This window comes from Babylonia areolata, chromosome 8 (genome assembly GCF_041734735.1).
Source record: "Babylonia areolata isolate BAREFJ2019XMU chromosome 8, ASM4173473v1, whole genome shotgun sequence".
Lineage (NCBI taxonomy): Eukaryota > Metazoa > Mollusca > Gastropoda > Neogastropoda > Buccinidae > Babylonia > Babylonia areolata.
This window is the reverse complement of record NC_134883.1, coordinates 32,007,531-32,035,101: the sequence shown is the minus strand read 5'-3', so window position 1 is coordinate 32,035,101 and position 27,571 is coordinate 32,007,531. Positions and strand designations below refer to the sequence as shown.

General features: G+C 41.2%; 1 protein-coding gene across 1 annotated transcript; it reads right to left on the bottom strand.

The window, feature by feature from the left end:
- Positions 1-1,570: 1,570 nt before the first annotated feature.
- LOC143284744 (uncharacterized) lies at positions 1,571-25,678 on the bottom strand. The gene is made up of 9 exons (XM_076591705.1): positions 25,482-25,678; positions 22,957-23,848; positions 21,976-22,155; positions 19,817-19,927; positions 16,729-18,191; positions 5,076-5,246; positions 3,648-3,797; positions 2,627-2,730; positions 1,571-1,710 (listed from the first exon to the last, which is right to left on the bottom strand). The coding sequence occupies exons 2-9, from the start codon at positions 23,841-23,843 to the stop codon at positions 1,633-1,635; spliced, it is 3,144 nt and encodes a 1,047-aa protein (XP_076447820.1). The 5' UTR covers positions 23,844-23,848; positions 25,482-25,678; the 3' UTR covers positions 1,571-1,632.
- Positions 25,679-27,571: the final 1,893 nt, after the last annotated feature.

The following is a 27,571-nucleotide window of genomic DNA, read 5'->3' as shown; positions in this document are numbered from 1 at the left end:
CATCACATAATTTGACTCGTGAGTTGTTCATGAAACTGGAAATAAATCGGGACAGCATGATGCACGCATGTACATTGGAAGTAAGAAAAAGGATTTTCATGAGACAAAGTAATCTGTGCAACATGAAAACATGGACCAGATCATTTGGAAACTGACAATGGTACATGACACAGAACTGGAAGGAGTGCCATATTTCTCCACCACACTCTCCACCCCAAAATCTTTTATTAATTTGTATCATCACCTGCAGACCTGCCAACCCCTAACCAGACTTGAGAGTAGCATTTTCATTATCTGATAGCAGGAAGACTATCCATGTTGGTAGCAACACCAATGCTTGCTTGCAGCACCCAAACAATGATCATCAGAAAACTACATTGCCTATCATTTCTCTTGCTTACAGCCGGTAGTGAAAGTGTAGGTTAGTGAAAATAGCCAAACTATTTGGATGCTAACATTTCCTAAAGAAATGAAATGATTGTACCAAGGTCAAAGTCTCTGAATTTGTGCTAATTAATTTGTGCTCTCCTTCTCAATAAATTTCTAAGCCTGTTTCAACATGACCAGAAGCTGAAAGGAGGGTGGGGCGGAGGGGAATACTGTGTTCCAGGAGAAATTTCATAAAGACAATTTTGGCACAAATGACACAACTTTGGCACAAATGAAAGTCCATCTGGCACTTCCACTAAAGAAAAATAAATAAACAGCGTTGCCATTTTTCTGCTTTCGATGTGTCTGAAGAAATTTCAAGTCAACACCCCTAACCCCTCTCAGCTAAGCCTAGCACAGCTGATTCTTTTTCCTGTTGATGTTGGCTGCAAAAACCAAAGAAGAAAAATCACATCATCCATTCCATCACTGGACACTTGAAAGTCCAGCTGACTCACAGGACAAAGTACAAAAAAGGCTGAATTCACAGGCGTTCTTTGCATTAAGCTTCCTGGTACCACTGTCGGGTCAGTCATTTCTTTGCTACCGTTCAGCACTTCAGCACAGTTTTCATATTCTTGTTTTTCATCTGAAAACTGCTGAGAGGTAACAGTCTCAATGAAGTTATTCTCAAGAACGGAAGGAAGCTAAAAATGAAAACTCTCAATGACCAAATATTAGAAACCACAAACACTAGACTAAATTCCTCTCTCCTTCTTTTGCACTAATAAGTTCAGACTGAAAACTTTCAACTACCGCTTTATTTTTTGCTACTTCAGTGTAGTATTTTATAGTGAGAGCAGCAGTGTGATGTTTTGAAGCTAAGAACAACATGCCAACCTCAAAACATAGCAGCTGGCAGGTCTGTATCTGTTTCCAAATAATGTGGAAACAGCACCAAAAAAAAAAAAAGTTAAAAGTACAATGGAAAACAAATAATCTCTTGTATCATAAGCTCATTAAAAAAATACAAACATGATTTTGATCCATTTTGGGCTATGTCAACCGCCTTTGGCGATCAGCAGAGAAATCCAGCAGTCAAGTCCATGATCAGCACATAGTCTGACCACATCGGTAGAAACCACAATCTGCAGAAATCACATCTGTAGCAAAATGCCCGTCAGTCCCATCACAGTGTCAGCTTCGGTTCACCAAGGTCGGTCGGCCAATGGCCTTCCCTCAATATACACACTTCTTCCTCTCTCACTCCACCCCCAGTTCCACACGATTCTGTCTCAGCCACAGACAGTAGCTGCTCAACCTGTGGTCCTCTGGCGTCACCTGACAGACATGTTTCATTGTTCACACATCAGTTAAAGTTACAGAGAAGTAGTCCATATCATTCACAGGACACACGTAACATTGCTTACGCATCAGTTACAAAGAAACATTTAAAAAGAAATATTTCTGTCACAAACTGAAAAATACTCGTCAAAGGTGATCCAGAAGTAGTCCATACCATTCCCAAGATTTATCTACGATTCTCATTTGCACATGAAAATTAGACACAGGATTCATCACAAGTGCTCATGAAATGTCTCAAAACTGAGAATAACTAATACCACTTTCAGTGCAAAGATGCTGAACAGAAGACAACTTTCATAAATCACATAACATTGCCAGCACAATTATAAGGGTGAGATGAAAAATAAAGCAGAGATATAGGAATCACCTACTCACATCAGTTTTAGGGAATGAACTGGAATCAACTGTCAGATGAATTTTGTTATATTTTTAGAGAAGTTTCAAAGCACTGTACTTGCCCTGACAAACTGTCTTAAATCCAGTACAGACTAGTCAATCACAGTGGGATTTTTCCCAGTCTCACATGAATCCCCCCCCCTCCCCCTCAAAATAATCTCCCTGATAAAGTCATGTGCAAAGCTAGAACCTGAATGTTATTTGTGTCTCTATGAATATGTAGATCAAATTAAGTTTAATACCAGCAAGTTTAAGATCATACAAACTTTGTCAATATTCACTGAAGTAAGGAAATGTATTAATATATCCAACATGAACCACCCTCGAAGACAGGTGTCAAAATGGCTACATAGAAAAAAAAGGTTAAAAAAAATCACAAAAGTTTCTGAGTGAACATTCAAGTTGCAGACTAAGAAAAGATGATTTAAGACGGAGTGAATTCTCTATGAATCACTACCTTTATGTTATGGGGTCATGCTTGACACAGTGTACTCACATCATTCCACTCTGGGATACAAAATATCCTGTAGGAATCGTTGCCATACTTTCCAATGCCATGAAGCTCAATGGGGTACTTCCAGTCCTTTGTCAGATACTCCTCTGTTACACATGTAAGAAAAGGTTATTTACAGCAAGGTAACTCTTAAACACCTACATACAGATCTGATTATTCCATGGTTGAACAGAATACGTAAATAAACACATTTCATACCACACACTGATAGATCAGCATCAAAATAAATAAAATGTGTGAGTGGCTGAATCAGCTGATATGTTTGCTAATCAGAAAAACAAAGGGTCTATTTCCTCAAAGTAACTGATAACTGTTGGGACAACTAAAACCAAACTTGGGAGTAAAAATGGGGAAAAAAAGACATAACTTTTGGGACAACTAACTTTGAGCAAATATGGGGGGTGGGGGTGGGTGGGTTGGGGGAATGAGGAAATAAAAGAACTGGATAATGTACATACATTAATAAAACAAAATAAGCAAGCATACTGCTCTGCACTCTTAGATTACTTCACAAACCACTGTTTGTACTTTCTGTCCCAAAAGTGTGAGGGAATAAGATGCCTCAGTCAGCGTCTTGACAATCAAATCATCCTTTATATATTACTTAAACATGCGATGGATAGAATAGCTGCAGGTCTTGGGTTCGATCCCATTACTGATGCAACAGTATGTGCAGACCTGCTCTTCCTTTTATCCCCTTTGTGTGTATAGATATGCAAAAAGATCAAGCATGTTAAGATACTGTGACAACATGTCAGCTTGCAGCAGGTGATGGAAACACAAATATACCCAGAAAGCACACACCCTAGAAACAGAGTATGTAGGTAACAAATGATCCGACATACAAAAGCCCACCAATAAATTTTGGAGTTGCAGCCCACAAAAGCAGAAAAGAAGGGGGGGGGAAAAAAAGAAAGAACAAAAAAAGACAATCAAGCTATGGTGTCTTCCGCTTTTCTTTCTTCACTTGACAAGACAGACATACAACCCAAGGCCCACTGACCAGAGAAGTGCACCACAGCGGCGGCACACACTTCATTCCTCTGCATGGGCTGAAGCAGCCTGGCTATGTGCTCTGTTTCCGCTGCTCGCACCTGGTCTGCATTGGGCCAGCGATTCAGGAACTTCCACAACAAAGGAATGGCTATCTCGGCTGGAAGGAAAGCAACAAACAAAATCTATGCTGTGTTATCATGTGCAGCGCTTTAGTTGTTTCTGTAAACTGAATGGCAGATTCATGCTGATAAAATTGCATATCAAATATACGTAGTGCAATGAGTCGCATCATGCAAGATTATCTGTTATGTATAAAAAATGAACAGTACCATTACTGACATAATGTCACAACAAACAAAACTATACATACATATATATATATCTCTAAAAATCAAAAACAAAAAAACACAGAACCATATTAGTCATGACACAGACTGAGACAGTTATTGTGGTCGAGTGGTTAGAGCACTGGATTTTTTGCCTGGGATTCCTGTGTTTGATGCCTGGTTATGGCGCACCTGGTGGGTTAAGCGTAGAGATTTTTCTAGTGAATACGCAGACATGCTAGTACCTGAACCCCCTTCATAGTCATGCAGAAGTTCAAAATACACACATTAAAGATCCTGAAGTCAATGTCAGCTTTCAGTAAATTATAGAAACAAGAACATACCCAGCATACAAACCCCGAAAACATAGTATGGCTGCCTGCATGGGTAAAAATGGCCATACATATAATAACATAATACAAGTGAACATGGGAGATGAAGGCCACAAACACAGAAGTAACAACACAAGACCATCACAGAAAAAAAAACTATACAAAAATGAACAGCACAGCATTAGTGATAGGTTAAACATCTGCTTTAAATAAAAGAAGAAATTAAAACTGATTTACATTCTCCCTCTCTTGGCCAAGAGGGCTTTAGTACAGTCAGCACTGGGATAGCCCCTACAGGCTAGCTAGCCCCAAAGGATACAGCACTAAGAGCCAGTGCAATACTGCTTCCTACTAATCCTAGTTTGAGAGTCCAAGCCCTTCATAGTTTGCGAGTCATAGTCCTTCACAAAAGACTAAGCCATGAATGCATTCCTACTGCAGTAGAGAAACCATTGATCACACAGCTCTCACTTTGCTGTTCGTCCAACTGTAAGCTGTTAAGCTTATGTCAATTTTGGATATATAAGCCGAGCATTTGGCATACACTGACAATCAGAAACAGTGCAATCTTGCTTCCTAGTTTGAGAGTCATAGTCCTTCACAACAGACAAAGCCGTCAATGAATTCCCACTGCAGTGGAGAAACCACTGATCGAACAGCCCTCACTTTGCTGTTGGCCTTACTGCATGTAAACTGTAAGCTTATGTTAGTTTCCAATATAATAAGCCAAGCAATAGGTATCGATTGACAGTCAGAAACACAGTGGCATGGCTGTACCTTCCACTTCGTCAAGGAAGATGGTGGCCACCAGCATCTTCCAGGGGTCATGGCACAGGCGCTCCTGGATCAGGTTGAAGGGGGATCGCGGGGGATTCCAGTTTGTGTCACGCCGTGCCCTCGTCTGTGGCACAGTGCCCGAGGTGCCGTTTGTTTTCACTGCCAGACTCTCTACAACAAGTGCACAGATTAATAACAACAACAAAAAGCAAGAGCATCAGACAATTAACTTGGGAATGTGGGGGTGGGGGTGGGGGGTTAAGACTCTGAGAACAAACAGGTATATAGAGAGATTTTAATATGTATGGGGAAAAATAAGCCAAAAACAAAAAAACACCCCAAAACAAACAAACAAACAAAAAAACAAGAGCAAAACACTGCCAGACTTTTTCACAAATGCCACACAAATATATATAATACAGATTTCACTGCCAGACTCTCTACAACAGGTATACAGATTAATAATAATAATAACAACAACAAAAGCAAGAGCATCAGACTGTTAAGACTCTGAGAACAAACAGGAAAATAAAGATTTTAATATGTATCAGGGGAAAAAAAAAGAAAAGAAAAAAAAGCAAGAGCATAAGACTGCCACTAGTGCCAAACTTTCTGGCAACAGGCACACTACTATATAATAAAGATTTTGCCGCTTGAATCTCTACAACACGTGTACAGATTAATAACAACAACAACAACAAATGAAAAAAAAGGCAAGAGCATTAGACTGTTAAGACTTTGAGAACAAACAGGTATATAGATTTTAAATTTTATGTGGGGGGTGGGGGGGGGGGGGGGAGAGAAAAAAAAAAGCAAGAGCAAAAGACTGCCTGACTTTCTGGTTACAGGCAAACAAGAATACAGATTTTTTTAAAATGTATATATATTTTTTTTTTAAATATATACACACATACATATAATGACATATATCTATATCTATATACATATGAAAAAGGAATGAAAACAAGAGCAGGATACTGCCAGATTTTAAAAGAACAGACATACATAGTCATGTGGAAGGGGGATAATTGGATATACGCAAGATTAAGAATGATACAGTTGTGCAAACATGTTTGTTTTTTTGTAATCTGGTTAAAGTGATTATATATATATATATATATATATATATATATATATCCTGTGCATCTTTTAAATGCTTTATAGTTATACACTTACACAGGTAAAGACAAGACAAACAAAGAGCAAAGACAAGAGAAACAAGAGAGGCAAGGCCTTCAAGACTCACTTGTGATACACTTGAAAAAAAATTTTAAAAAATCCAAGCTTTTTATGTATTGAGCATAATTTCAAAATGTAATGTTTAAGATGAGAAAAATCAGTTTAAAGCAAATTAAGTCCCCTAGCATTAATTACAGAGTAATTTCCCTTTTTTACTATCTGCACCAAAATGTTTGCAAAATAAATAAAACTTCCATGCTTAGCAAAAGAAGTTCCTGTTTGAACAAAAAATGATAATAATGACTGCTCTTGTTGTTGGGTCAGAATATCAGATCAAAGTACCAAGTTTAGAGAATACAAAAAATATAACAGTAAATGCAGTTTGCATATAATTAGGCTTCTTTTTTTTTTCTTTTTTTTTTGTGCCCATCCCAGAGGTGCTATACTGACTGGAAAGAACTGAATTTTTCCTATTTTTATGCCTAATTTGGTGTCAACTGACAAAATATTTGCAGAGGAAATGTCAATGTTAAAGTTTACAGACACACACACACACACAGACAACCGAACACCAGGATAAAACATAGACTCACTTTGTTTACACAAGTGAGTCAAAAAGGAGAGAAGATAAAAAAAATTTAAAAAAAGAGAGAGAGAGAGAGAACTATCTTGGATATTCTATGATGCCCTCTTTTGCCAGTGCAGTTTCAGTGAGAGCTTTATTGTACATGTAGCCATGTGTTGAAACCAAGTGGTATAAAAAAAAAGGGGACGGTACAAAAGAATTACTGATTTACTGAATTAAAGGATAGAAAAGATCCATGCACAGGCCAGGGGCATACAGCAGGCAAGTCATAACAGGGTTTTTCTATTGTTTTATTACAATATCAAGAGAAGATAAGAAGAAGACAAGAAGTGATAAGAGAAAACAATGCAGTAGAATATTAGGCAGCTGACTGTGTGTGCGACACGCTCAATGTGTGCTTGAGGAGCGGCATCTCGGAAAGTGACCAGCGGACGCTTGTATTTCAAATTTGAATCTGAATAGTTTTACACCACAGGAGTTACCTCCTCATGTCAATGGTTGGACACTGTCACTGCAGTTAAACTGTCGTCTGCTTTACAGCATGAACTACGGTTATTTGCAGCCTGCTGAGCGCTTGGCTACATACATAGAGACTCTTTATACACCCAAGACAAAAGTTGTTTATGGTCACGATAGATAGCACTAAAGTTGTGCTTTGTGTGTGGGGGATGGGGGTGGATGTGTGTGTTGGTTTTCTGTGACAGACATCCTCATCAAGATCAGATCACATCAAGGATTTTCAGGGCCATCATATTCACTGTGACAATTTTGGTTTTGTTTTGTTTTTTTGTTTAAAAAAACAAACAAACAAACAAACCCCAAAAGTAATCAAATGACAAGCAAATTAATACACGGCCAAACTTCTGTCAACTGTTTGTTTGAACTATCCTCGTTGGGATAGATATGTAAAATGTAACGTGTAAAAGTGGAGGTGGATACTATTATCATGTGGAAGGAAAGATGCCAATCATTGCGTCATGATTAAGCTTTCTTGTTTTAAATCTGTCCAAATGTCACCAATGTGTGTGTTTGTATTTTACTTTGGTGCATGTGTGTGTGTGAGTGCAAGTGTGAATGTGTGTGTGTGTGCGCGCGCACGCGTGCGTGCGCATGCATGCACATGTGCAAACTTGTCTGTGAAGACACATGGGCCTATATGTCCATGAATGCAAGTTACAGGTATTGCCTGCTTCTGGTTGGTTGCTTTGCTCTTCATATTACTAGTAATGTACTGGTATGCCTTCATGATTTCTGATATAGATATATCTTCAGGAAACAAAAAAGCACCACATAATGGCAACTCAAGGTTAACTCTTTCCATACGAATGGCGAAAGAGACGACGTTAACAGCGTTTCACCCCAATTACCATCATCAAAATATTGCAAGCGGAAGGCTCTTATACTAAAGAGGTGAATGTTGACAAAGAATACCACTATTCTGACGACGGAAGCAAAAGGTTGGGTCATTCAGACACCCACTGGACATCCGAGGGGTCTGTGTAGAGGAGAAAAGAGGACTGGCCGTACTGAGTGAGTTAAGAGAGCAAGCTGTTGTTTTACAACATGTATACATGTGGACATGCATCCGTGTGCACATATGAATTTACACTCTGTGGCAATGCATTTTTCTTTCTTCATAATCCCAGCAGGGCAACTGTGCATGCAACTGTCTACTGATATTATGAGCATGCAGGCAGGTATGTGTATTACCTAATCAGGAAGAGCATATTTTGAAATCTAGATGGTGAAGCAGGAATAGCCACAATGGAAACAAAAATCAGTGAATGGGAACATTTTTGGTATAAATGATTAAATCAGGATAAGCACTACAGACTACTGCTGACCTAAATTAAACTGGGATCACTGCTAGTATACTAGAAAAGAATACAGAGTAAAAGTCACCAATGCAAAGCTTTTGTAGGGTGGCGTTGGGGGCGGGGGGTAGAACTCAACTGAAACCGGACTTTAAAAATTATTTCAGGGCATAAAGTGTGTGTAAGACCTTACATTCATCCAGCTCTCCCTCTTCTTTCTTGGATCAAGTAAGCATGTATGCAAGTGTGCATGTATTTGCACATGTGTGCAAATGAAATGAAATTATGGTGCTTAGAGCCTCGCCGACCACTAAGGCCATCTCAAGGCTATCGCAACGTTAATAACTACTACAAGGGTAAAAAAACAAACAATTAAAATGATTCACCACTTCTAAACTTTCCACTCAAAGTTTAAAAAAAAACTTCCACAGTTTAAAACCTTCAAATCTGATTAAAAATGTTCACTTCTTTCAAGAAGTCCATCAGCGCCCACGGAGGGACATCACGAAACAAGGTCTTCAAAGAAACCGCTGTGTAATGTCTGTGTCTAACGTCATGCAGATCCCAACAGTCAAGGAGCACGTGTTTCACGGTGAGAGGCTCATCACAGGGAATACATCAAGGGGCCTCTTCCCCCTTTAACAAGTAAGAATGAGTAAAAAAGGTGTGCCCCGCATGCAGTCTGCACAGCACAGACTCCTCCTTTCTGTTCTTCACCCCTGACAGGAGGGTCTCTTTTAGGTCTGGACGGATCTGGAAGAGCTTGTTGTCCGTCTGGATGTTCCACTCCTCTTGCCAAAGATCCTTAACATAAGTGTTCACCTTCTGCTTCATGTCTGTTTATGGTACAAAGGATCTGGATAATTCTTTCTTTACAGCATTCTTGGCCAGCAGGTCTGCCCTTTCATTACCACGAATGCCAACATGTCCAGGAACCCAGGCCAACACAACCTCGTATCCTTTCTTCGTTACGAGAGTAAAAGCTTCGTAAAATTCCAGCAGTTTGGGATGAATGATATTCCTGCAGGTGATCGCCTCCAGGGCTGACAAGGAGTCGGAAAAGATCATGAATCTCTTTTGTTTCGAAGAGAGAACCATTCTTACCGCCAGAACCAGTGCAGTCAGTTCCGCAGTGTACACTGAGCTGTCAGACAGGATGTGTTCCGTTGAGGGCTGGTCAGGAAAGGTGGGACAGAACGCAGATGCAGCGACTCCGTCCTCTGACTTGGAACCGTCAGTGAAGATTCTTTGGAAAATGGGAAATTTGTGGCAGAGTTCTGAAAAGTAAGTTCTGTAGGCCAGTGAACTGGTGGAGTCTTTACGGTACGAGGCCAGATCGAATCGGACCTCAGGTGTTCTAAAGGTCCACAAGGGCAGTCGGGGAACTTGGAGAAGTCTGAGATGCCACCAACATCCAGATCGGCATTTTCTATGTGCGGCTGAATGCGGAGTCCAAGAGGAGGGGTGCAGTTTGGGTTGTCTTCAAATTTCTTGTTGAAAGGGTTGTTGAATACAACATCGTAAGCAGGGTTTGTAGGTTCAGAAAACAGTTTCAAGTAATAATTTAAGGTCAGCTTCAGTCTGCAGTTGGAGAGAGGTGGTTCCCCCGCCTCTGCGTACAGGCTGTGCACAGGGGTGGTGCGGAACGCACCTAAGCTGAGATGGAGCCCTTGGTGGTGTATAGGGTCCAGCAGTTTCAGGTAAGACGGTCTCTCTGAGCTGTATACTACACTTCCGTAATCCAGTTTGGACCGGACCAGGGCTCTGTAGAGGTGCAAGAGAGTTCTCTTATCAGCACCCCAGTCTGTGTGTGCCACAACTTGGATGATGTTCAGGGCTTTTTGACAAGATATTTTCAGCTGTTTGATATGGCTGAGGAAGTTCAGCTTCTGATCAAAAACGAACCCTAAAAATTTGGCTTCCTTAACCGCCGGGATGGTGGATTTTCCCAGACGGATTTCAGGGTCCGGATAGAAGTGGCGAAAGTTATGAAAATGAATACACTCAGTTTTGGAGGACGAAAAGGTGAAACCATTCTCCTCTGCACAACACTGAATTTTGTCCACGCAGAGCTGAAGCCGTCGCTGGATGCTGGCATACATACTGCCAGCTGCATACAAGGCGAAATCGTCCACAAACAGCAAGCTGTCCGATCCCTTCTGAACCGACTGAACGATGTCATTAATTTTGATGCTGAAGAGAGCCGGCGACAGAATGCTCCCTTGCGGAACACCCAGCTCCTGCTCATGAATGTCGGACAGGGTGGTGCCGACCCTCACCTGGAATTGTCTGTCCTGCAAGAAGTGGATGAACTGGGGCAGGTGTCCTCGGAAGCCGAGCTTGTGCAGGTCTGAGAGGATTCCAAATTTCCAGGTGGTATCGTAAGCTTTCTTCAAGTAAAAAAAAAATGGCCACCACATGCTGTTTGTTTACAAAGGCATTACTTACAGTGGTTTCCAGACGAACCAGATGGTCAACGGTAGATCGATGCTTGCGGAAACCGCACTGTTCTTTCGCCAGAAGGCCGTTGGTCTCTAGTTTCCACATCAGTCTACCGCTGACCATCTTCTCCATCAGTTTGCAGATGCAGCTGGTCAGTGCTATTGGGTGGTAGTTGGACGGGTTCGAGGGGTCTTTTCCTGGTTTTGGCAATGGGATTATGAGGGCTTTCCGCCAGGAGGGTGGAAAAAAAGTCTGTAATCCAGATGTGGTTGTAAACTTTGAGCAGGGTGTCCAGACAGGTTTCGGGAAGATGTTTTAAAAGTTTATAATGGACCTCGTCCATTCCTGGAGAGGAATCCGTGCAGGTCTGAAGGGCAGATTTTAGTTCATTCATAGTGAAAGGAAGGTTGTAGCTCTCTGTGTTGTCGGAAGAGAAGTTGCAGGGTGTTTTTTCTTTCAGGTTTTTGGTTTTGAGAAACCGAGCAGATTTGTTGGCAGATCTAGAGTTCAGTTTGATTGTGGAGGCAAGCAAATTAGCAACTGCTTTCTTCTCTGTGACCAGAGCATCTGAGAGTTTAAGATGGTGAAAAGTTGGGCAGATGTTTTTGCTCTTAAATTTTTTTAAAACCCTCCACACTTTCTTCTTGGGTGTGTTGGAGGTTAAGGAAGAGCAAAAATCTCTCCATGATTTTCTCTGGCTCTTTTTAAAAATACCTGGCTTTCGCCCTCAGCTGTTGATGGCTATCGGTCTCTGAAAGACGCGTCGTTGCGCTCTCTTCCGAGACTTACGGGCCTCCCAACATTCCACGTTAAACCAGGGCGTTCTTGGCATCTGAGGCTTGGAGGTAGACGATGGGACTGCTGCTTTGGCGCAATCTAAAACGATCTGTGTCAGAGTGTCAGCAGGATCCTTGCTTTGTAAGACTATTTCTTCCTGCAGCTCCGCTCTTAACTTTGTGGTAAAAATTCCCCAGTCAGCTTTGTCATAGTTCAGGCGGTCAGGCAGAGAGTCACCTTCCCCATCTATGGGGCGGAGGACGACAGGAAAGTGGTCACTCCCATGCAGATCGTCGTGCACTTTCCACTCGTAGTCCAGGACCAACGATGGATCGCAGACTGACAGATCTAAACACGAGAGCTTTCCAGAGGACAGATGAAAGTAAGTGGGTGACTTGTCGTTAAGACAGCACAGGTCCATATTGGAGAGAAAGTTTTCCAAAAGAAGACCTCGGGCTGATGTCACCTCACTTCCCCAAAGCGGGGAGTGGCCATTGAAGTCGCCCAACAATAGAAACAGTCGTGGGAGCTGGTCGACAAGGTTCATGAGGTCCTGCCTCAGAACACGGATGGAAGGAGGAAGAAACAGAGAACAGACAGTGATGGTTTTCTTAAGTGTGACTCTGACTGCCACCACCTGTAAGGGGGTGCTTAAAGGAACTGTACTGTATAAAAGGGACTTGCGTATTAAAAGAGCGACACCTCCCGTCAATCCCTCTTGCTTCGGTTGAGCGGGTTTAAAAATGGAGTTAAAACCAGAGAGAGATAAAAACTTGTCATCTCTTTGCAGAGTCTCTTGCAGCGCCAGCACTTAAGGTTTCAAAGCACGACAAAGCAGCTGGAGTTCCTGGAGATTGGCGTAAAACCCACGGATGTTCCAATGAATTATCACCATTAAAAAGGTTAAAAATAAAGCAGCAGCCTAATCCATCACTACCTCCTGCTCCTCTGCTTGCGGTGGCTCAAGGTCGGCCAAGACCGCATATCTATTTTTGGTACTTAAAATCCTGTCCGATTCCGACCAAGCCGGAACATCCACCACCTTGGCTCTCCCTGACCCCGCCGAGGCCGCAACCCTCCCTTCCTTGGGTTTTGGAGGTACAGGGGGTTTCTGGGCACTCCCACCAGCCCGAGGGGCAGGCAGACGAGAGGCGGGATGAGGGGGCCGGGGGGGTGGGGGGGACGGGAGGCGGACACTGTGCCTCCGCTCGAGGCTTTCCGCCCCCGCCCAGCAGCCCCTGAGGACCGCCGTACAGGATGGGAAGGGCTGGATACAGCGCCTCCACCCAAGGCGAATGGTTCTGCCAAGGTAGGTACGTCGTCCGCCTGTGTTCCTGTGGACGTCGTCTGGATCGCAACGTCCACCATCCTGGGTCTGATGACAGAAGCGTAAGATGCCTTAGGCAATGCAGCCTCCACTTGTTTACGGGCCTCAAAGAACGATATTTTCTTCTCCGTCTTCACCTTCTGGATTTCTTTTTCTTTTTTCCAGGTGGGGCAGTCTTTAGATGAGGACGGATGGCCGCCTCCGCAGTTCACACAACGGGCTGGGCTGACGCATTCGCCTTGGTGCGCCGCCTTTGAACAGGTGCCACACGCCTCTTCCTCATTGCAGCGGTCACGCATGTGTCCGAATTTCTGGCACTTGGACGGCACGTACAGACTTACGTTCACCTGCAGGTATCTGACTCGTATGTCCTTGGGGACATTCGGGCAGCAGAAGGTGAGGAAAAATGTGTTAGTCGGGACTCTGTCCGACCCCTTCCTTACTGTCACCCTGTAAACATCCGTCACTCCCTGAGAGGACAGCTCACACTTAATCTCTGCCTCAGATACTCCTCTCAACTCAGAGCATCTGATGACCCCCTTCGAACAGTTCAGTCCTTTGTGAGGGGAAACCTTCACCGCCCTATCCACAAAAGTGGTCGCTTTAAGCAGAAGCTGTGTCTGCCTTTTTGACGCTGTCTCTACCAGAAATGCTCCGCTCCTCAGCCTCTTGACAGACTTCAGTGAGCCTGCTAGACACTGGAAGCCCTTCTGGATGGCGAAGGGGCTGAGAGCCGACAAGGGCTTGTCATCTTCAGTGCCCTCCACCACAAGCCACGACGGCCAATATCCAGAGGTCTCACCGACCTCGAATCGGAGTCCAAATCATCAGTTCCTGGTCTCCTCCTTTTCCCAAGTTTATTTTCCAAAGTAACACAGATGTCAGTTTCACAATATGCAAATACAATGATATTAAGGTTATATAAATAAGCCAGTGTTATCTCTTTGTGAAGCAAAAAATATGAGTGCATTTTGTTTCAAATAGATAAACAAGGACATGCACACACCTGTGCGTGCACATGCATATGCAACTAAACGCTCATTCTATCAATGGTTGTGTTCATGTTTTCAGATGTAATGTCAGAGACACAGACTTCTTAGAACCAAAGACAGCAGGATGCCAGTCTTCAAGCAAAGAAAGATGCACGAAGAGCAAGGAACCAGAAGTTGACAGGGCCTACAGAGTGTACATTGAACTAAAGCTGACCCTGAACTTTACAATCAGATGAAGGACAAAGACAGAACTTGAAAGAATCAACAAACCAGTCTCAAAGTTGCATTTGTGTCAATTTGTTGATGTCTGTCCTTTCTAAAATATTTTAAACATGTTATGCAACAATTTTATAATAGTGACGACTACCAAGCTTTGGTCACCGAAATGGGTTTTGTAGTGGATGAATGGGATGAGATTTTGTAGTTACAGTGATTAAAAAATAGTAACCCTTGTGTAATGTTTCACTGCATTTTAGTGCATAATGTGTGGCAAAGATGAATGGTGGCTGAATTAACTTGTGTGGTAAGTCAACATCCTATTCTCACTTTTTTTCGGTGTAAAAGTTGCAAATCTTGTATCCATTGGTTTGAAATTCATTTCTGACATCATTTAAGGCTTAAATATCTGAGATATATCATTATGATTACTACCGGAAATGAAATATAATATTGCTATCAATCATACTGGCTTAACTTAATTTTTTGTCGACGTTATGACTGTTGTTCTGTTCGCTGGAAAATGTTTTGTGTAAAACTGATGTTTGTCATACATTTGTATTATGCTTATAAAACAGCAGAATTTCTTTGACATTAAATATTGAAATGAAAATTGCTTTCTTTGTGTTTGTTTTTATTATGTGATAGCATTCTTTGTATTTTTTTTTTTTTTTTAATGTAAATGGTGTTTAAAACAAAATGTTCAGCCTTGATGTGATGATAACATTGATGATTACAACCAACCACCCCCATCAGGCTAAGGCCAAAGGCAGGGAACAAATATTTGACACCATGACTAAGCACATCAAAGTTAGAACACTGCATAAAGATGTGTTTTCAACCTATCTGATTTGTCTCTTGCTGCACAGAGGTGTGCATGTGTTGTAAACACTGACGTACATCATACCTGTCAAAGAAGACTTCTTATGTAATTTACTCAGAAAATACAAAACATTCTGTCTTGTCCTGTTACACAAAGGTGACCACTTATGGTCCCTTAAACAATAAAGCATTCATCTTTGTGAAATCTTTTAACTGATTTTTCCCAGTCACTGTCTACTTTCTGTGCCCACCTTTTGGCAGTGAGTCATATACATGATCATTTCAGGATTTTTCACAGTTTTGTTTTAAAGTTATAACTTGATGTGTCTCAATAGCCACAATTCAGAAAGCTTGATATGTTTATTTCAATTATCCGCAAGAAGCAACAGCCAAACACATTCTAATTTTTGTCTATATTATAATATCAGGATGTTATCGTCAGTGTCCTACTCACAATGTTTTCAAAATGGCAGAAGACCAACCACAATCTTACCACAGTGGCTTGAAACAGTAATGTGTTACAACTAAACAAAAAAAAGAGATTTTGCCATGCAAGATTTGCATAAGTTTAAAAGTCATTGACAAAGATTAATTGAATGCTAGATGTGGCAAAAACTTGTTGGATGGTTCGCTTGACGTGACTGAATCTTATAATGATGATTTGCAGAGAGGGAGGGTAGAGGTAGTTGAAAAGCAAGATGTAGCCAAAGAAGAGAAAGCTGAGCAGGAGACAAGTATAGCTCTGCAGCAGACCTACAGTTGACTTTAAATATAAACCATCGACATGTTCAGCCTTCAAGGCAGGGAGGGAAAAGGAAGCACAAGTCAAAACAATGCTTGGCACTGAAGAGGTTTAAACATGACCTAAAAATGCCAAGCAGCCTAAATCATTCAGTGTTTGTTTGTTACGAAAAAAAAGGAAGCAAAGAATAAAATATAAACTGAGAAAAACAAAGAAAAAACAACAACAATAAACAAAACAAAAACACAAGCAGTGTAGCAAACATGCCAAACAGCATCAACATTCAGTTGTTTTTTTGTTGAAAAAAAAAAAAAGTATTAAAATACAAACCAGTTTTTGTTAGTTTGTTAATAATAATTGTGTTACAAATGCCAACCAGCATCATCATTTAGTTTCTGTTTGCTAAAAAAAAATATATATAAAATAAAAAACAAAACAAGAAAAAACACAACAAAACAGGGTGTTAAAAACGTCAATCAACATCAACCATAAGTTTTTGTTTGTTTTATTAAAAAAAAACAGGACATCAAAAATGCACACCAGCATCATCCTTACAAAAATATCATGCACTGATGCAGACTAAGTGCACACCAATGACAAGCAATCACTGAACACAAAAAGTGCTTTTTTCAATCATTAAAATTTAAACGCATTCATTCGCTCCAATCCCTTCACGTAACACCATTCATTCTTTCATGGACAAGCAGCGACAGAACAGGCCTCCCCTCATCAGCTACAGAACAGGCCTCCACTTACTATCTGCTCCGGTGAAGAAAGCTGAGCTTCTGTCAGGGGCAGGAAGGGGGGATTTCTGGTCCGCCGCTGCCACAGTCCTTCTCCGCGACTGACCACCAGCAGGGCTGCCTTTACTGCCCTTGGACCTGGACTTTCTCCAGGACGGGGACAGCAGGGAGGTGGATGGAGGCAGTGAGCTGCAGTTGGAGGAGGAGGTGCTGGCAGAGTCCTTCATGTCCTTGCTGCTGGAGCTGTCTGAGAGGTGCATCTTCTGCACCTTGCTAGCCATATTTTGGTTTTCATCCTCTTCTGGGGGAGGCAGCGACGTGTCATCGGAACACATGCCCACAGAGCGGGAAGAGTCCTCTTCGATGTCCCCTTCCCTCCACACCCTTGATCGTTTCCGCACTGAGATGTCTGAATCGGAAGGGGACAACGATCGCTTGGCTGCTGCACTGCTTCGGCTGACAGACATGGACAACGGATTGATTGTCACAGGGTCCTTGAGCTTGGCGCCGTTAATACTTTCAGCTGCGTTGTCGTCTTGAGAGAGGAACTGTGGTGTAGGGGTTGGTACAGAACTATCAGACTCCTCACTTTTCAGTTCATAGACTGATGCTTCCTCTGAGGGGCATTCTTCGTAAAAGTCTTCTTTGTCAGTTTCAACCCCTGGCCCCTTGTTTTCAATGTTGACAGGAACACACACATCTTCTTCTTCTTCTTCATCACTGTTTGTGTTGTACAGATCCTCTTGCTCTTCAGCAATATACACATCGGAAACAAAATCCTCTTCAGCGGAATCATCAGACACAATTTCAGCTTTGTCCTGTTCTGGCTCTTCTTCTTCATCAACCAAATTTACGACTGTCTCTGATGGCTGTTCAGACTGATCAACATCCAAACTGGGTTCAACTATTTCAGGTTCCTCTTCAGGAACAGAAACTGCCTCCAGTTTCTTTGAGGGTGGATGATTTAAAACAGTTTTAAAGGAGGATTTCAATGGAGTTTCTTTGGTGACCTGAGAGTCTGTGGTTACCTTTTTTCTTGATATGAATGCATCTATCCGGATTTGTGGTGAATCTTTTTTTGATCCTGCAGAGGTCTTCTTGCGAGCTTTGGCCTTTGGGGGCTTTGTAACCTCCCAAATGTGGTCTGCGGATTCTCCAGACTGGGAGTCCGATCCCTCTGCTCCAGTGGGCACCTTCCTCTTCAGAGTCAGACAGACTTTCCCACCACTGGGCGTATCACTGCTGGGCAACTTCTTGGAACCTGCTGCTGGTGATTTACCTTTTGGCTTTGAAGGTGCAGGTGATTTTTTAGACTTTCCCGCAACTTGCTTTCCTTTTACTGGTGTCTTCTTCGGGGTAGAGAAGGGCTGCGAAAATTTAAAATCAAAACTGTCGTCTTCTAAGAAATGCAACTGGTCTGTTTTTTCCAGGTAAGACCGAACGTTAGGGAACGATCTCATCTTTGCGTTTGTCTCGCTGAAACAGATATTTTCAGTAACAAATTTAAAGAAACGAAAGCATAGTATGAAAGAAAGACAAGCATAACATGTCAGAAAAACAGACATGAGGACAGATTCAGAGAGATAGCAGTGAAAGTAAAATAGAGAGACCAAAGATAAAACACACAGCTTTCCTTGTGCAAACACAATTACCAGATGCTGGAATTGACTATCCCACCTGCTCTCTCATCTGCTTGAAAAGAGGCATGTGTTCATGTACGGGTTCTGTTCAAATGATATAATTCAAATTTGACTTACTGTACTAAGGCACCATACTTTTCAGCTCATAAAACAAATCTTTTCTTACTCAAATCTGACACCTGTGTCTTATTGGCTGTATGTGCCCTATCTGTGTCTGAAAACTAAATTTGGACTACCACTGGGTGCCATCTGTCACATTAAACTGTATGTTGTATGACAACATCGCTGATCACAATAAACGCTCACCAATCACACTGAACAGCAACACTGTAGTCTTACTGTTTGATTTGACATGGTTCATGTGATCACAGTTCGCTCTTAGGCCATGAAAATACAGCAATGTCTGAGATGGGAACTGATCGTCTTTCAAAAGCAGAACGCATAGAAAAATGGTGGATGGGACTGATAACATGACTAGCAGACTGGATTCTGACTAAACAATGAAATGGGGCTTAAAACTGTGTATATTGACTGAAGGCTGTGAAATAGTATTAATATATATATAGATATAGACAGACAGATAGATAGATAGGTAGATAGATATAGATATAAAGCAGCAGAAAACAGAGCAGATGAATGGTGAAACAGAGCAGTCAACAAGCAGACAAAAACAAGTTGAATTTCCATCCAGATTTCCACAGATGATGCCACTACTCAGAAAACAACACCTGCTGTTAGCAGAGCCATAATGGAGAACTTTCATTTATTGGTTATGTGTGCCTTATATGTGTCCATAGCTTCTTTCTTAAAATTCAGGTTGTGCACCTTATGTGCCATAGTGCCTTGTAGGCCGAAAAGTATGGTAACAGCAAATAAACAACAAAAACAACACCCACTAAGCTAACTACTAAATGACAAAGTATATAAATTATTGGCAAACCACCACAAGGCTAGCAAGTACAACTCACCCCCCCCCCCCCACCCCTTGCCCCCCTCCTCAATTCTGAATAATCACATAAGATAAGGCATTGTATGTGTTTTATACTGGGCTTTAGCATCTGACAGTTGATATAAAAAAGAAAAGACAATGGCCTGACAGATGGACCATCCCAGTTCCTTCATGGCACAACATGGCAAACTGGGGAACACTCACGCTCACACAAATCCAAAATCAAGAGTGAAAGTCAGATAGGGTTGAAGATACACTTGGTGAAAGAGACAGGGTAGAGGTTTGTTTTCCATTTTCACACACACACACACACAAAATATCACCCCATATCCCCCTCCCTCTGTGATAAAAAAAAAAAAACCTAAACAAAAAACCCAAAGAAACAAAAACAAAAAATGCAACCAAATAACAAACAAAATACAAATGACATGAATCCAACAGAACCTCGTATTAGTTTTTACATAACTTTAAAAGGAAGAAACAATGATGCCAGAACTAAGGCCAGCCGTTACCTGAAGATGGTGGTGTCATAGCGTCCAATCAATTTGCCCCCAGTCCTCATGATGGCAACCCGTCTCCAGCCATGAGGAAGGTTGTTGGTAGTTTCAATCCTTCTTGGGTAGCTTGACAGCACAAATATTACAATATATATCTATCAACATGCCTTTTAACACATTTAGATATAATATAAAGAACAATAGAGAACAGATAACCATATCAATGCCAAAATTATTTTTTAAAAACAACAACAAACACACACATGTATAAATATTGAGATATATGCATGGTTGGGAGTGAGTGATTTTTTAATAAAAATAATAGTGAGATGTGTATGGCCAGGGTCCAGGGGCCACATAACTGAAATGTGTGTGTTTTAATACTGAAACAGAAAATGTAACAAAATAAAGAGAAAAAATTCTTTATTCAGCAATACTATGAATATTTTATATCTATTGCCAATACAGTAATAGATTAACTGGTAACCATACAATATGGAAGGACAAAAAGATCTCCCTCTCGTCCAAAATCAGACTAATGCGCTCCCTCATCTTCTCAATATTTCTATACGCTTGCGAATCCTGGACCCTCACTGCAGAACTCCAGAGAAGAATCCAGGCCCTGGAAATGAGATGCTTCCGCAAGATCCTGAACATTACATACAAAGACCACATCACAAATGAGGAAGTGAAAAGAAGAGTCCAAAACGCCATTGGCCCATTCAAAGACCTGCTAACCACAGTGAAGGAACGCAAGCTCCGCTGGTATGGACACGTCACACGATCAGACGGCCTAGCCAAGACCATCCTGCAGGGTACCGTACAAGGAAGGAGGAAGAGAGGCAGACAGAGAAAGCGGTGGGAGGACAACATCAAAGAGTGGACGGGCCTGCCATTTGCCACAACTCAAAGGGCCGCTGAGGACCGAGGCAGGTGGCGCGAGCTGACCAGGCAGTCATCCATGGTGCCCCAACGACCCACCCACGGGTCAAGGGATAGATGAGATGAGATGAGATGAGACACAAAAACAACAAACAACAACAGCAACAAAACTTCTAAAGCAATCCTAAGAATACTGATATCAGCTGGTTGTCATATCAAATGATGAAAATTGAAATGCCACTGACAAAACTGATAACTGATGACCATACCAAATATATAGAGAAATGTAACAACTGAAATAAGTAAACAGGAATGTCACACCTAAAGCTGATGGGCAAATTACCAGGTAAAAGTAAAAACATGGATATAACACATATCACATGATAAGCACAACAGTCAATGGTTGCAATGCTGGACTTTCATTTCAATCTGAGGGTCTTGAATTCGATCCCTGCACTGGCACCCACTGGATTAAATCCCCCATGTCAACACACATGCAGACCTGCCAGTACCTTATCCCTCTTTGTATACACAGGCAGGAGAAAGAAAATGCATGTTTAAGACCCTGTAATCACGTCCATTTGATGAACTAGAAGATCATGTAAATAATCCATGTCACTGTTTGGCAGTTTATGGAAACCTGAACATACTCAGCATACATCCCTCTGAAAGTAGTGTAGGGCAACCTTAATCAACTGCAAGCTTAAAGAGAGAAAGAGAGGTAACAGAAATGACACAACAGATCTGATGAATGAATTCTTTCATGGATAGTCTACGACAGGTTTGGAAAGAGGAATCATCGTATCACCAAGTAAAAGTGAACAGTTTTCCTTTCATTCTTGCAACGGCGCACCTGATAATTTATGATTAGTTTAGCAATCTTTTGGATACCTAGCAGAATAATCTTTCATCAGGATACCCCGACATTGACAATCTTGATAAAAAAAAGAAAAGGATATGATGAGTAACTTATTGTACATATATACTGACAAACTTACACTGTTACAAGTCACTGTTATCATTTTATTGTAATATTTTTTGTCACAACTGATGTCTCTGGAATTCAGGCTGCAGTGCCACCATTTTTTCTTTCTTCTTTTTCTGTCTGCAAGTATATTTGTTTGGCTATCTAGGTGAACTTTTCTACAGAATTGTGCCAGGAACAACCCTTTTTTTAGCCATGGGTTCTTTTACATGTGCTAATTACATGCTGCAAACATGACTTTGGTTTACTGTCTCATGCATATTAGTAAAAACAAAACTGCATTGCACAGTGTGAAAAAAACACTCACCTGGATAAGTCGGCCGCTGGTGAGGGAGCTGCAGAAGTTTTCCCCCCTTCACTGTCATCTGACTGGTCAGAAGGAGCTGTCACCAACACAGTGGGCACTGCCACTTTGGAGTGTCTGACTGCTGCTGCCTTTTGTGGCAGCCTTTTCTTCCTTTTAGAGCTGCCACCTGCACGCTGTGCTCTGCAACAACATCAATAATTTTAGCTGGCTACGTTTCTATTCATCAGTGTTAACTGGCATGTACTGCCAGTTCCACGTGTCAGTGTGTGCAAACAAACATTATTCAAAAGCTGATGGTTGCAAAGGCAGATTTCATTCAATAAAAGGAGAAATGGTATGATCAACAGCTCTTTCATAAAAATAAAAAGGTGAACAGACTCCGTCTTTTCCCCACTTACACCTTTTGATGGTGATGGGTAAGGCATCAGCACCATCATTAACTTGTAAGGTGTTTGTCATTTGAACTTGAACAATACAGAAACAATGACAGGCAGAATGAAATATTCATGGTCATGGTGGTTCCTTCTTCAGAAAAAAATATGAAAAAAACAACAACAAAAACCCAACTAATCAATAGGCATAAAAAAAAAATTTTTTAATTACTGAAACAGCAATATCAAACACATGCACAAAAAATGTACAAACTCAGTAACTGTTTAGGTCTATAACTGACAGACACACTGACAGAATTCAAAGACACAGCTGAATCATTATAAAAAACAAACAAACAAACAAACCTGAACTGATTTATTCTTTGGGTTTTTTGTTGTTGTTTTTGTTTTTTTTGTAAGGCAATCATGCAGTCAGTAATGGCAGGGGTACTGTTAGCTTCTAATCTGATGAACAAGACCTATGGTCTCTGGGCAGTAAATTACGTGCTACCATGTGTGTTCCAATAATTAGTAATAGGATTAATTTAATCAGACTAAAGTCTTGTGAAAGGCAAACAAGCATACACACATAAACACGCAAAAAACTTACTTCAAAGCACCAGGACTCAATTTGTTCTTCGAAGCAGGAGGTTTTGAGTCATCAATCTTGAAAAGATGAACAGCTGCATCAGTGCATTCTTCCATGACAGAGTGATGGAGTGTCTCTGACTCCACAGTCATGTCATCTTCATCATCTTCTGCAGTGTGTTCCGGCCGATCTTCCTCGGCCCTTGTATCTACCATATGCTCGTTCTCCTCTCCGGTCTTCTCTTCCTCTTCTTCTATCCCTTGGTATAATGTCTGGTCGTCGTCTGCTGTCATGTTTGGGCTTTTATCATCTTTTTCCTCTTCCACTTCTTCTGTCCCCTTACATACTGTCTGGTCTTCCTCTGTCAAAACCAGACTTTCATCCTCTCCCTCCTCCTCTTCTCTGCACAGTGTCTGGTCTTCATCTGCTGTCATGTAGTTTTCTCTTTTCTCATCCTCTGTCATTTCATCCGCTGGGACCTCTGGGTCTTCCACAGTGTCCCCTCCATAACCAGTCAAATCAAGGATACGAGTCTCCTCCTCTGTTTCAGCTGCTGCAGCCATGAAATCATCTTTTGCCTCTGCAGTGCTGGTAGGAAGTTGACGCTCTGGGGACGGGGACCTTGAAGCAGCCAGGTCCGCAGTTCCAAAACTCCCTGAGTCACTGATATTATGGGGTGAGGAGGCCTCCTGTGCCTCGGCGGGTTGGGAAGGACTGGTGAAAAGAGACGAGGAGGTGTCCTCCACCTTGTCTTCCTCTGTCTGCTCATGGAGAGGTGACTCCTCTATCACCATCTCCTCATACACTATGTCATGGCCTTCACCATCCACAGATGAACTTAGCTCTGATGTCTCTGGGACAAGCTCAACATGTGCTGCTCTGTTTTCCACCATTTCTCCAGACTCCATGATGACTGGATTAAAATGAAAATAAAACATGATATGAATTATCATATAATTGATTTTTTCTCACTCGCAGTAAGTTTCAACTCCAATATTTTTCTTAAACCCAGAACGAGTGACTACTTCCACAAAGCCACTGGTGGATTACCCCTTTTGTAAAGTTTTACTAGTTTTAGCTTGGTCCTGGACATAACTTTTTTTTTTAATTGCTTAATTGAAACTAGATTCACTCTAAATTTGCCTAGGTCCCAGCACTGGATGGAATTCCTTCACTCAAACACACCATTTGTTTGTGTCCAGATGTGGGTGGGGAAAAAGGCCAGGGGTAAAGGGCTGAATCCAAGACTTTGTATGGGTAAAAAAATGAGGGCAGTGTATACCGTATAGGGTGGGGGTGCTATGGGTAAACTAAAGAATTTTGAAATTAGAGGATCTCTAAGTCTAACTCATATTATACTGCAAGTACTGAAAAAAGTACATGCTACAATAGCTGAAATAATCTCTTTTGATTGTCTGAAGTTTTAGTTACACTTATTGCCTTTTTCTTCTTCAATCCCCCAAGAGCTGAGTGAAGAGTGACAACTGTTGAACATTTCTTAAAAACAAACATTTACAGCTAAAAATAAACAACAGAAACTGGACACAGACTTGTATTTGTAAATAGTGATAATCAATGTTATATTGTTTTAGCTCAAAACTGTGGCTGAAAATATCTATTGCAATCAGCTTGGCTGATCAAACAATATCACTCTTAAAAATAAACTGATGCACATGCATGAAATAACTCTGTTCCAATCAAAGTCATCTGAAAGTGTACTGAAAACAATACCCTACAAGTTTATAAACAAAACTTTTATTCTATGACCTTCAGCATGTGTCCCATGAATTTTCACCAGCTATCAACCCCATTTCAGTCTTTTCAGCCAGCATAAACAAGGAAGTAAAAGACAAAAGACATTGTGAAAACAAATGGTTTGGTAAGCAAATAATTTGGGCTCTAACAGAACAACAAAGCAATATCACTCTTAGATAGCAGTATCACTCTTTGATAAAGTTCTCCAAAAACTGAAAGTGAAAAAGTCCTAACTATCTCTCTATGTCTTCCACATTGCCTTCCAATGTTCCAAGATTCGATGAAAGCTAATGATCAGATGGCCTCTTTTTCCTCTGAGGACATATCAGGCTTGTTAGCCCTGGCTGTCAACTGTAGAGTCTTCAAGTCCAAAACATGTGAGAAATAGCTCCCATCTCAAGTATTGAACTATTTGAAGTAACAAAAGAATCTCACAAGGTCAACTAAATAATCAAGTGGACAGGTCTACTAAATAATCAAGTTGATAAAAGAGAGAACTTCTGAAGGCTATGGTTGACAGCAGTTTTTCGTTTGCCCACTTAATCCAGAGTTGTGGAAAGTAAAAAGTTGTGTGAACGCTCTCAAGACTGAATTCGTGCAATGAAAATAACAAAAAACAAAAACAAAAAAAACAATCACCTGTGGTTTTTCGCACAATCCAAAACCACGGCTGCTTCCATGTGATTTCAAACAAGGAAGCACGTGGCCAACAGTTTCTAAATTGTTAAGAATACACAAAGGAAATGGATCACATATTCAATGAGTTGACCAACAATGACAAACCAACTCACCTCAGCCACGAACACAAAATCACATGAAACTTAAATAAAAACGTCGATCATTTAACTGTTACAACGTTGTCACAGAGCTAGCAATACAACCACAGTTCTTCTATTCGGCGATCATCAAACTTGTGAGCTATTTTCCTTTACGCGATGACGTTCTCCGAACATGTAGCAAATACCATACGCGCGGCGCCATTTATGCAGTGATGAAGACAATGCTTGAACCGGATATTAACAATTTGAAGACGAGAGCAAATTAAGAATACAATATTTAGAAGTCCATAGAAATAAATGAACGTGAATAATTCAAATAGGATCATTGCTGTATAATTTCAATTCCTAAAATATATTTCTTTCAGTGAGAAAACGAATCAATAATGATGTTATGACTATTTCAATTTGTTTTCAAATGGGTGGCAGTCTCGTTTTCATTCCAGTTTTCATTTTTAACAGAATGAGTAAACTTGTTTCCGCTTATACCGGGCGATAACACTAATTACCAAAATATATCACATAAAATGATGAATGTGTGTGTGTGTGTGTGTGTGTGTGTGTGTGTGTGTGTGTGTGTGTGTGTGTGAGAGAGAGAGAGAGAGAGAGAGAGAGAGAGGATAAAGCATGCTCATTATGACAAAAACATGATCAGTCAAAAGTAGATACCAACAGGACATTGGTTCAAACATTTAGAAATTTGTGGGAGTCATAAAATATCTATTCAATGACAAATACGTGTTAAGTGGGAACTGGTCAGTGAGCTTATTAAACGCGAGTTGTCTCGTTCCGGGACACTAGACAAGACGGTGATAGACATTATCTTCATTTCCGCATAAACACTATATGTGTTTACAATATTTTGTACGTAGGGCATTCAAACCAAATCGATAGATTAAAATTATAGTCGGTCTTGACTGGGAGACAGATAAACCATTCAAGAAAGCATTGGGGTTGCTTGCTGTAACTACCTTTATACAGTGACGGTAATATTGGCAGTCTGAATCATTTAGCCTATCCAATTTTTAAAGTCGACCAAGGGAAACTTTTTCAACGATACAACTGTAACACATTGTAGATCTAATGGTACACTGAGGACTGGGCCTTCACAATTGCGTCCTGCCTACGTTTCTGGCAGCCTGACCTGCTCGCTTATCCAGTTGAAGAAATCCCACAGTGTGAAGGCACCAAAATGAAAGTTACAAAATGTATATTGTGTTTTAGTTCGGTTGTCATCTCAAGACGCAACTTTTATTTGGAGATGTAAGAGCATATATAACACTGAGTTAATGCCAACACACAGACACACAGACACACACACAGACACAGACACACACACACACACACACACACACACACACACACACACACACACACACACACACACACACACACACACACAACTGAGCATTATGCGCGTATGGACGGACGTACATTTCAGGAGCTCCAAGCATTTTCAAAGTTTTTGGCCAACTATATGACACTAGACTTCTAAATCAATTCAAATATGATTGTATAGTGATTGTGCTACAACTGAATTTCACTCTCGTTTTTTGTTTTCTGCACCTCTAGTTCTGCACCAACAACTGAATAAAGGTAACAATTTTATTTCTTGTTTTTCTGTTTCACCACCAACATGGGAAATAAGGTAACAATTTTGATCAGTTTTGTGTTCTGTTTGACATTGTGTTGTTTCGATATACTGCCAATATATTGTTCGATATATTGTCCTTGTAAAGAGGAAAACAGTGAAACTGTAGAGTTGTGTGCAAAGATGAAACCGCCGAGTCAGCGTGCGGTAGGGAGGAGGAGGGGGTGGGGAGGGAGCTCAAACACACCTAAGAACAGGGCATCTGGCACAGGCAGAGTGGCAGTAACAGAGAGGTAGACCATCCCTGTCTCAACTGACACTATGGCAGTGCCCAATTTGTGATGAACCCTGTGAGGATGGCGAAGAGGCGACGCCATCTGTAGAGTGCTCTAACTGCAAGCACTGGGTCCACCAAACGTGTGCTAAAGTGAAGTCTGATCTTTTCAGGCAACTGACGGAAAACAAGGGTCTGCAATGGGTCTGTGAACCCTGTACAGCAGACAAGAGAGAAGTG

What these genes read in the sequence shown, in the direction of transcription:
- LOC143284744 (XM_076591705.1), bottom strand. Translation starts at nt 23,843, where the DNA reads ATGGAGTCTGGAGAAATGGTGGAAAACAGAGCAGCACATGTTGAGCTT. An exon ending in CCAGCGGCCGACTTATCCAG is followed by an intron (nt 19,928 to 21,975) that starts GTGAGTGTTTTT and finishes TGTGCTGTCAAG; the next exon opens with CTACCCAAGAAGGATTGAAA. An exon ending in TTTCTTCACCGGAGCAGATA is followed by an intron (nt 5,247 to 16,728) that starts GTAAGTGGAGGC and finishes CACTTGTTGTAG; the next exon opens with AGAGTCTGGCAGTGAAAACA.